General features: G+C 35.4%; 1 protein-coding gene across 3 annotated transcripts in view; it reads right to left on the reverse strand.

Moving 5' to 3' along the window:
- The window catches only part of LOC150080668 (fibrillin-2-like), a 1460049-nt gene that overhangs the window by 609470 nt on the left and 838380 nt on the right, over positions 1-12199 (reverse strand). For all 3 annotated transcript variants that reach the window (XM_090381969.1, XM_090381968.1, XM_090381967.1), the window contains exon 31: positions 4263-4385. In XM_090381969.1, the coding sequence (XP_090238095.1) occupies positions 4263-4385 (123 nt within the window). The remainder of the gene's footprint in view (positions 1-4262; positions 4386-12199) is intronic.

The following is a 12199-nucleotide window of genomic DNA, read 5'->3' on the forward strand; positions in this document are numbered from 1 at the left end:
AATGGGGAATTTTAGCTTTGCAGATATTGATAGGTTTGTTATTTGGTTTTTTGGAGCATTAGCAACTAAGGCCATATTGCTCTGGGATATGCGGTGGTCATTCCCTGACCTTGCTGCAGAGGTGCCTAATATATTGATAGGAACTTGTGTGTTGGTCACTCACACAGTAGCAAGACTTAAACCAAACAATTTATTGAATGACTGCATATGGGAAGCAATCAGGGAAGTAATCATAGAAGCTATTAGGCTTTGTATACTAACTAAGACACATCTTTCCAAGCTCAGATCTAAATGAAACTAAATGGATGTCGGATGAACTGATGTCACTCATGGCGTATAAGAAAAATGCAAGGGATACATATAAATTCTCAAGCAATACAAAAGCCTACAATAGCTATAACCTAGTCTGCAATCAGGTCACAAAAAAGACATTAGGCAAACTAAAGCAGATTATGTTGTTTTGTTTGTTTATTTGGTTTTTAGGAGCATTAGCAACTAAGGCCATACTGCTCCGGGATATGCGGTGGTCATTCCCTGACCTTTCCGCATCATTCCCTGACCTTTCCGCATCCTCCGTATTTGGTGGTGATGGGCTCGAACCCCAGTCTAATCAAGAAGTGTATGCTACGCACTGCTGCTCTTTCCCACCTGGCTATGGAGGCGCCGCAGATTATGAGAAGTCTCTGTCAGAAGAATGCCAAGAAAAGCACACTTCTTTACTTTTTGTCTTTTACTTATATAAGCACTGGAGGGAAGGGGATGATTGGTTTAATAATTGGTTTAATTATTGGTTTAATATGATTGGTTTAATTATTAATGATCCTCAATAGATATTTTCAATTTACATTTATTTATGAGGAATTTTTTGGGGATGGGGATGCCAGATGTGTATCAAATTCAAACAGAGAGTCAAATGAGTTTGTGATCATTGAGAGGAAAGCAAGAGAGAAATTGTAGAAGCTGAACGTAAACAAGTGATATTATATGCTGTGTGTTACATTTCCAGCACATTAAATTTTTTTTTTTACCTTAAATATATTGATTTTCTTTTTCTGTGATGAATAGAAGTGAAAAGTAAATATATTTACATTCTTATCAAATTAATTATTATGATTATAATTATAGAGACTACTTAATACAACCACTATTTTTTATTATTGCCACGGAGACAATATCCTTGCAGAGGTGGATGATAAAATAGGTGGAAGAGGGGTGTTTGCAGATGATGTTGTCTTTTGGGCAAACAAGGAGGAAGAACTGACAGTTAAGAAATTTTATAGTTAACACTTACAGTGCTGTCTACTTACTCATAATCAATTTATTGAGATTCTTAACAAAGCTTATTATCTTAGTACTCACCTCTAGATCCATACTGGTTAAGGTTAAATTTACATAAAGGAAAGTAAAAGTTTTCAATTATATTAATAGAGTAGTTAATTTAAAAACATGTCTCTAAGAAGAGGGAGTGCATTACCTTTTTCCTGGTTGTCCTTCCTTTATAAAATTATATGAAGAAAATTCAAGTGTTGAAAAACCAAGCGCTAGACAAGAAGCTTTCAATGTCGTCGTCATCAGTTGGTGAATGACATGAGCTGTGAGTGTTGATTTATAGTATTGTAGTACCCAGGATGCATTACGTTAGACACGTGGAAATTTGATTCATGTGAGCTGCCATATTGGTGATAGATTCGTGGGTAATTTAGTGTTTAAAATTTCATATAATCTATTTTGGTGGAACCATTCTATAGCTAGGGCTTCGTACTGGAATATCTTATAATTCGATTTAAGTTTAATTAGAGTAATTGCATTATCTATTAATGGATCGTGATTAAAAGAGTATACATGCTGACTGAGTTCATTCCTGGTCGGTCTGATTTGAAACTATTATAATGATAGTATGCTCTCGTGTTGGCTGTTCTGGAAATTCCATATTTTGTGGTGGTGCTACCTATGTAGCATGCATTACATACAGATTGGCATTTTATAAGGTATATTATATTGTTTATGTCTTTAATATTGTATTTATATGTTTCCCTAAACATATAAGAAAATACCCTAAACAGTTAATTCAAGAAACCATATCAGCTGTAAAAGAAAAAAATTAATAATCCTCGCATTGATAACATTAGTACTGATCATACACAAAATACAATAGTCACACTTCCATATCATAGTCAAATTGCACCTCGGCTCCGGAATATTTTTAGAGGGACAAACATTATACTGATTTTTTTATCATATAATAAACTAAGTACTTTTTTTTTCAGCAAATACAGGGAAACATATAAATACAATATTCAAGACATAAACAATATAATATACCTTATAAAATGCCAATGTGGATGTAATGCATGTTACATGGGTAGCACCACCACAAAATATGGAACTTCCAGAACAACACAAGAGCATACTATCATTATAATAGTTTCAAATTAGTCCAGCCAGGAACTGAACTCAGTCAGCATGTACACTCTTTTAATTACAATCCAATAATAGATAATGCAATTACACTAATTAAACTTAAATCGAATTATAAGATATTCCAGTATGAAGCCCTAGCTATAGAATGGTTCCACCAAAATAGATTATATGAAATTTTAAACACTAAATTACCCACGAATCTATCACTAATATAGCATCTCACACGAATCAAATTTCCACATGTCTAACGTAACGCATCCTGGGTACTACGATACTATAAATCAACACTCACAACTTATGTCATTCACCAACTGATGAAGAAAACATCGAAAGCTTCTCGTCCAGCTCTTGGTTTTTCAACACATGAATTTTCTTTATATAATTTTATAAAGGACAACCAGGAAAAAAGGTAGTGCACTCCCTCTTCCTAGAGACATGTTTTTAAATTAACTACTCTATTAATATAACTGAAAACTTTTACTTTCCTTTATGTAAATTTAACTTTAACCAATATGGATCTAGAGGTGAGTATTAAGATAATAGGCTTTGCTAAGAATCTCAATAGATAATCAACAGTACTTCAAGCTTTCAGCTGTAAAACTAGTCATCATAATTAATTTATAACAAAGGCTTAATTTTTCAGCACTCATCTCTTAATCCCGTGTTTTCTTATTGAAAGTCAAAAGAATGGGTTCAAAAGAAATGTAAAGAATACAGTTAAACTTTTACCTTTACTCCTTCTTTTAAACTTCAATAAGAAAACACATATTAAGAGGTGAGTGCTGAACAAATTAAGCCTTTGTTATCAATTAATTAGGAGGAAGAACTTCAAGAGAACTTTACTAACACAGGAAAGAGTATAGTCAAAAGATAAGTGACCAAAAAAGCAAAGAGATGATGATGAACAGAGGGAGAGAGGTGAGTGTAAAAGGTGTAAAACTGTGGAAGGAAATGTTGGAAGTAGCGGATAATTTTAAGTACCTAGCAGTAGCACAGCTACCTTTTTCGGGCCCGGAGGCAAAGAACATGTTCGGGCCCCTACTTAATTAATAAAAATTGCAAAAACAGGAGAAAGCCAAGGACACTGGGCCCCTAAAGGGCCCGGAGGCAATTGTCTTGCCTGCCTACATGGTAGCTATGCCAGTGGTACCTAGGGAGTTTATTAACAAAAGATGGCAGCCTGGATATGGAAATAACTCAGAGAATAGCAGTTAGTCAGAGTTTCTTCCATAGCGTTAATAGCTTTGGGCCTATGCTGCTGAGGTGTGGAGGAAGAATAAAAAGGAATCTAGTGTGTGTGTGTGTGTGTGTGTGTGTGTGTGTGTGTGTGTGTGTGTGTGTGTGTGTGTGTGTGTGTGTGTGTGTGTGTGTTTAAAGTAGATATGGATACCAAAACATCCTTTATAATACCTTATATTATATTGCATATACCATATTTGAACAGCTACTAAATTATCTACAATTTCTAATCTCGACAGAATTGCATGAGTGTCCAAATTAATCTATTCAAATTTCTATATAGTCTCTTGATGCAATACCAATATGTTGTACTTCACACTATACTATAATCAACTGATGCATTCCAAATCCAAAGAAAAGTTCTAAAAATAATTTCATTTCACAAATGAATAACTCAGCTGACTAGGTTCATTCTATGGGCACATACTGCATATAGACAACATAAACTTTACCATCCCTTACAAAAATAACAGTAATGAAAATAATTCTCCAATATGGTAATTGTAAGGTAAGGTAAGACAAATGGATATGTAATATTTAAGTATAACACTTGTTCTACAGTAAATGCATTTATTTCATTTTGTATCGTGGAGTCTACCTACCTCGACATGTATACCCATCACCACGAAAGCCATCAAGACAGTGACAATCATAGGATCCAATTGTATTAGTGCATTCAGCATGCTCATCACAGTCAAATGTCCCCAACTCACATTCATCGTCATCTATGGGTAACAAGTTTATATAAATTAATAAATTTAAAAAAATAAATAAAATAATACTGATAATGATAAGAATTAGGGCAATATTTAACAACATGAGAGAAACACATTACAAGGATGCTCATCAAAGTATAAGGAGGAGAGGAGGATATTTTTTTACATGCGATTTAATTTTTAGTTTTATTTTTCAGATTACAGAAAGATTAAAAACCACACTACAAGCATAACCAATTACTAAACCATAAAAATAAACTATATTTTTGGATTTACTGTGAAATGCTATCTGTAGGACTACTGTTGGAGAGAGAGAGAGAGAGAGAGAGAGCGCGAGAGGGGGGGGGTGGAAGATAGAAGTAGATATGAGAGCCGTCACCTCTTACAATGAATGATCCTGCATCTGCCTTAATGCTCTGCACAGAATAAGCTTATGTTATCATCAGTTGTCTTACTGGTGCAAGACCAAGACAAAGAACTTTGTATTACCACAAATGCATACTATGGTGAGCATTAAGATCAATGCATTTATTGGTAGTTTAAATCTTGTAAGCCACAAAAATGTAATAGAAAACAAGGAAGAAAATCCTCTATTTTTTTTTTTTTTTTTTTTTTAATGCCAAAATAGCATTACCAATTTTATAATTTAAAATTGGCAGTATACCACACATAATTAAGCTCTTTAGTTCTATTTACATCACAAAATTGAGGTTTACAGCTATTTTTGACAGAAACATTCTTTTCTGACAGACCCTTTCCCTCCCTTCCCCCATCATGTTTATTACATTTTCCTTTTTTATTTTTTATTTAAATTAACAAATTTATTAGAGAATGAAATTCCAATACTGTATTTTGCTATACAGTGATAGGTATAATACAAAGTCAAAAATATTCACATATCACTCGATGAAATTTTATTATAACATTCTATATTTATCTATCCTTTCTTACAAAAGTGTTAGTAGTTCCAGTATATATGAGAATATAAAATAATTTTTTAAAGTTATAGATTGTTTAGCATAATTCAAACATAGAGAAGTAAGCAAGATAAAAAGGTCCCCAATAAAATTAATAATATTCGTATTTGTTTAAAATCAGTGCAATACCAGCAGAGCTGTAGCTATTCCTGCACCTGGGACATTGCATATATCCCATTGCACTTCCTCTTCACTTTCCAAAAAATTAAAAAATCCATTAACCACCAAGTCCTAAACTATCTCAAAACCTTCCATTTCATCAATGATAGCCAATATGGATTCTGTCAGTGTCGATCCACTGAGGTAATTTTTATTTTTTTTCCCTTCTTATTAATGACCATTGACCAGAAATGCTATCCATAGTTTTGCAGATGATGTCACATTATATTCCACCTTCCAGTTTGAGAATCCTTTCACTCCACAAAAAGCTTCAACCTCTTGAATAACTACCACCAATTCCTTAAATGCTGATCCCAAAGGTTTTCTAAGATTAAGTAATTCTCTAAAATTAACTAAGATAACTTAGTTAATTTCAATTTTACTTGGAATATTATATTCAAGTAGGGAGACCTCATCTAAAAAAAAAACATTGAGCTATTTGAAAGGATCCAAAGATGGGCAACTCGAATGGTGAGATTGGCAAAAGGACGATCGTATGAGGAAAGACTCCGATTATGTGGGTTACACAACTTGGCAACCAGGCACCTCAGAGGCAACCTGACTGAGGTTTATAAGGCTCTGAGAGGGATTAAAATGAATGAAGGTGGAATTTTCACTGTTATAAAGAATTATAGAACTGGGGACCATGAATTCAATTCACAGGGGTTTAGATTAGATTGTAGAACATTTTCGTTTAGCCAGCAAGTCAATGATTGCTGGAACAAGTTGCCCTCTCAGGCAGGGCTTGATTTACACATAAGCTAAACAAGCTACAGCTTAGAGCCTCATATTACAAGGGGCCTAACTCCACCTTAAAAATTTTCTTTTAATACTGTCAGAGTGAAAAAATGAAGGGCCTCATATATGTTATAGCTTAGGGTCACAACAAGTTTAAATCTGGCTCTGCTCTTGGGTAGTTGAGGCTGACAGTTTGAATAAATTCAAAGGTCAACTGGATAGTTACATATATGAGGAGGAAAATTGCTGCTATGGATAAAGGGATGGTTGAGTGGGAGAAGACAGAGAGTTGTAATCAATGGACACTGCTCTTCATGGACTAATATTATTAGTGGAGTCCCTCAGGATTCAGTGTTGGGTCCATTGTTGTTTTCTGTATTTATAAATGATATTGCTGATGCTATATCAGGCTTAATGTCCAAGTTTGCAGATGATATGAAGGTTGGGATGTTAATGACACTAATGACAGTACATTGTTGCAACAGGATCTAGAAAAGTTTAGCAGATGGGCTGAGAGGAGGCAAATGAAGTTTAACATTGACAAATGTAAAGTACTACATATCGGAAACAGTAATCCGAGAGTAATGTATCAACTCTGTAGTACCACACTGACAGTGGTAGAGAATGAAAAGGACCTGGGGGTAATTGTGCAGGCACATATGAAGTTTTCTGAGCAGTGCAGATGGTCTGCAAGAGTAGCTCATGGTGTCTTGTCAATGATATACAGGAATTTTCCTAGCAGGGATAAGGAGGTAATTATCGCCTTGTATAAGGTAATGGTCAGGCCACACCTTGAGTACTGTATACAGGTCTGGAGGCCTCATTTTAAGAAGAATGTAGAGCTGTTGGAACGAGTACAGAGAAGAGCAACAAGATTAGTGAACAGAACAAAGAGTTGCTCTTACGAAGAAAGGCTTAAATTTTGCAAATTACAATGTCTGGAGACTAGGCGCCTGCGAGGTGATCTGATTCAGGTGTATAAAGCGGTGAATGGTTTGAGTATGCTCAATGCTGATGGGATTCTTCATCTTGCTCAGAATAATCACCTGAGAGGGCATAAATTCAAATTGAGGAAAGACGGTTGTAGGATAGATGTGCGGAAGTTTGCCTTTGGCCAGCAGGTGGTTGATTTCTGGAACAAACTTCCATCTGTCGTTGTAGAAGTTGAAAGCTTAAATAGATTCAAGGCAGAACTTGACAAACATTTGGAGCGAGGGGATGGGTGAAATAAGTGTTTTTTTGTTTTTTTTGGCTGATGCTATATAAGCTTGCTTTCTTGCATCATGTGCCCTTGCTAATGCTAATGCTAATACTGTTTGAACAATGCTTTTGAACAATGTTTCATTCATTCAAGAGTTTCAAAATCTTCTCTAGAAACAGTTTTTTTTGACACAATTTTTTCACTTTTCTTTACCTCTATTGCAAAACTACATCTCAGTTGGAGACAGAGGCATAGTTTTTAAAAATTATGCCTCATAGACTTTTGATTTGAGGGTATAAAAGACTACAGTCAAAGAATTTTGAGCTTGTGGAAATAGATAAGTTTTTGAAAAATTCTGCCAATTTTTTTACTTAATTAACATATTTAATTTGGGTTCGATACATAGTTATAATAGTTCAGGTCATATGCATTAGCATATTTTTAAATTTAGCTACAAATTTTAAAAGTTACGACTTAATATTCATTGAGACTTTGTATCAGTGGTTTGACACAGATATCATAATGTTTTAATTGTGGTAAATAAGTATCTTGAAAGTTCTAATAACATAGGTGGGCATATTTTTTTGTTGTTAGCTAAGACAATTTTATCATCTATTATAAATAATTTATAACATTATGAATGTAACAGTATACCATGATACGAATAACATAAACTTGATAGTGTAATATATATGTAATAACGTAAACTTTCTAGCATAATACATATTATTGCTGTGTAAGCTGTGAATAGTGTTACTATTATATTCAGGTATCTATTAGTTTAGTGTAGCATTCTCAAGTTAAACTGAATTTAAAAGAAAATCATGCCTCAGACTAGAGCAGTAAAACAAAGGGATTAAAGTAGTGGGCCTTCTCTGGCTTGGGGAGAATTGTAATGGAATATTCTCCTATGAATCACAGCCTTATAAAATGTATTATTTGTTTGATGTTTACAGACATCTACCTGAAACGGGACATGATACAGCCAAGAGGGATGTCTATGTGTGTGTGTTCAGTGAAAAGAGTGTGAGGAAATTAGGCATGAATACAGCGTTATAATGGGTGTTTATGGGAGCATGAAGAACAAAGTGAATTCCCTCAAAGGAATTAAAATTAGGACCATCAAGCTCTCATCTGCCCACTTCAATGCCAGAAGTTGCACCTGTGTTTCAAGCAACAGAGCAGCAGCAACCTCTCAGGGAGAATGTGCTGGTCCCGCAAAAGGTTGTTATTGTGAGTGACTCTATTGTCAAGAAAATGGGAAATATATTGTACAAAAAGGACAGGTAGAACAGTAAAAGGGGAAAGTCTGCCTCTGGCAGACATATCCCATTTTACTAATGATATTAAGAGTATGAAATATGAGGACTTACTTAAGAAGACCAAGGCAATTTCAGAAAAGTCACAAGTTAAAATTAAATTTGGAAGTGTCTATAATTCTACCCAAACATGATAGAAAGAAGAGGGTACATGATGAGGGCCTTGTCAATCACTTTAGTCCCAGAGAGACTGCACAAGGATTATCAGATACAATTTTTCATAGGCTATGCTTGCTAGCAGGAGAGACTATTTTTACAGGAATGATACACACTTAAATAAACGGGGGGTGCAAGAATATATTTGCTGATGCTCTTGCAGAAATGTAGTAGTAGTAGTAGTAGTGGCATGTGATGCAAGAAAGCAAGTGTATGAGCTTATGCAGCATCAGCCAAAAAAAAAAAAAAAAAAAAAAAAATCACACCATTCCCTCCAAAGGCCTGTCCAGTTCGTCCTTAAATTTCTTCAACCTGTCAACTTCCACAACGACAGATGGAAGTTTGTTCCAGCAATTAACCACCCGCTGGCTAAATGAAAATTTCCGCACATCTATTCTACATCTGTCCTTTCATAATTTGAATTTATGCCCCCTTAGGTTCATAAGCTGAACAAGTGGAAGGATCCCATCAGAATTCAGGGTGCACAACCCATTCAAGGCCTTATTCACCTCTATCAGATCACCGCACAGGTGCCTAGTCTCCAGTCACTGCAATTTGCAGAACTTAAGCCTCTCTTGGTAAGAGGATCCCTTCATTCCCCTCACCAATCTTGTTGCCCTTCTCTGTACATGCTCAAGAAAATCTACATCCTTCCTAAAATGAGGCCTCCAGACCTGTACGCAGTACTCAAGGCGTGGCCTGACCATTGCCTTATACAGAGGGACAATCAACTCCTTTTCCCTGCTAGCAAAATTCCTATATATCATTGACAAAACCTCATGATCTGCCCTCGCAGCCTGTCTGCAATGCTCAGAAAACTTCATATCTGACTGCACAATTACTCCCAGGTCTTTTTCATTTTCTACCACCTTAAGTGTAGTACCACACAGTTTGTACTTTTCTCTCGGGTTACTTCTACCCACATGCAGTACTTTGCATTTGTCAAGGTTAAACTTCAGTTGCCACTTCTTAGCCCATCTGCCCAAATTATCTAGATCCTGTTGCAGTAGCACACTGCCATTACTTTCATTAACAACCTTGCTAACCTTTGTATCATCTGCAAACTTCGACATTAAGCCTGATATACCTTCATCAATATCATTGATAAATATACAAAACAACAGTGGACCTAACACCGAACCCTGTGGGACTCCACTAATAACATTAGTCTAAGAAGAGAAGACCCATTGATTACCACCCTCTGTCTTCTCGAACTTAACCATCCTTTTATCGATTGTAGCAACTTACCCTTAATACCATTCTGCTCCAATTTGTACAATAGTCTTCCATGCGAAACAGTGTTAACAGCTTTCCTGAAATCCAAATATATGATATAAAAATTATTTTTTGCATCCCGTTCCTTTATAACCAAATCATAATAACCAATCAAATTTGTCAGACAAGACTTTCCTTAACAAACCAATGCTGTGTCTGAATTATTGCTGCAGTCTTGTCTAGTTGATCCTGTAATGCATCTGTAACCAGTGACTCCATTATTTTACCCGGAACAGAAGTTAAACTAACTGGTCTGTAATTACTCGTGTCACCCTTCGATCCACCTTTGTGAATTGGGGACACATTTGCACTTCTCCAGTCCGTGGGAACTTCCCCTGAGTCCAAGGATGCTCTCATAATTTTGGCTAAGGGTTTGCTTAGTTGCTTTGCCACCTCATTTAATATAACTGTATAGATCCCATCCACCCCAGGTGCTTTTCTCATGTTTAAATTCAACAATTTCTCCTCCACTTTGCTCTCAGTTATTACAAAATCATTAAGTATCCTGCTACAATTTTGATAACCTTCTGCCATTTTAAAGCCTTAATAATTCCTCATGTGTGAATGTAGATGCAAAATACACATTCAGTTTGTTTGCTATCTGAGCAGGATCATCTACAGTCGAACCATCGATGTCAAGTGGGCCAATCAGATTCATCCCCTTCCTTTTAGAGTTTATATAAGTAAAGAAATCCTTGCTGTTTTTCTTAGCATCTTTTGCCAAGATTTCTTGTAATCTGCCTTAGCCTGCTTAACCTCCTTTGTGACCTGATTACAGACTAGCTTATATCTGCCATAGGCTTCTCAGTCGCTTGATAATTTTTATGCATCCCATGCATTTTTCTTCTCTGTTACGAGTCTCATTAGTTCATTTGATATCCATTTAGGCCTAAACCTTGAACAATATTTCTTAATAGGTATGAAACTTTTAGTAGCATTCCGCGATTAATTCCTTGAATGCTTCCCACTTAGAATTTACTGTTGGTAACATTGTCAGTTGATCCCACTGTACAGAATTTAAAAACTTTTTGAAACCACTGTACTCACCTTTACGGAAGCAAAAACCCTTCCCTTTACCCCTGATGGTAATTAAATCTTTAAGTAAATCCCACATCAGTATACTGTGATCACTGCCACCTAGTGGTTCCTTTATCTGCAAATTCTTAATACACGAATGATCACTGCTGATAACCAGATCAAGAGTATTTACTCTCTCTCTCTGGTTGCCTCTCGAACATGCTGCTGCAGAAAACAATCATCCAATAAATCCACAAATGTCTGTCTAATGTTTGTTGGGTGAGTAAATTGCTAACTTTGGGGGATACACAGACTAATAAATTAACAACAGCCACAGCCAGTGAAGAAAATGATTCTTGCACTACTTCTATTGGAACATGCAGCAGCCAGGAAAGCAAGCAACCAGGATTTCAAGACCTACTGTTGGTCTTCATGGAAGAAGCATAATATACATGGGGTGTGTTAGGGTAAATAAGAGTAAAAACATAGGCATGAATACCTGCATGCACACTGGTCGAGAACAAGTGTAGCCTGTGCGGACGTACATTTTTGCCGCTCCTGGAACAAAAAAATTTTTTTTTCTGATTTATTTTTTGTTTTATTAGCTTAAATTGGCATATTAACTTATTTTCTAGAGGAGCTTTATATTCCTATTTACGATACTTAGATTAAAGTAACTTAGATAGAGATTTTGTAGGTATTACTTAGTATTGGAAAGGGCATCAAATCCACGTGTTTACCGTTAGTAAATAGCCGCCATTGTTACGCGATACATAATATCTCGAAATAGATAGCATAAGCTTAATATAGTATAGTATAGTACATAATATTGTCAATTAATCAGATAATTAATCTTGTTGAACTTCATTGTCAATTAAATTGTACCTTTAACTATACATATAACGACTTGGGTTACGTAACATAAATAATTAATAAAAAATAAATAATTAATACCTAACCTGATACGGAAGTTATATAAAG

This window comes from Mastigoproctus giganteus, chromosome 9 (assembly GCF_048544385.1).
Source record: "Mastigoproctus giganteus isolate SK-2022 chromosome 9, ASM4854438v1, whole genome shotgun sequence".
Classification (NCBI taxonomy): Eukaryota; Metazoa; Arthropoda; class Arachnida; order Uropygi; family Thelyphonidae; genus Mastigoproctus; species Mastigoproctus giganteus.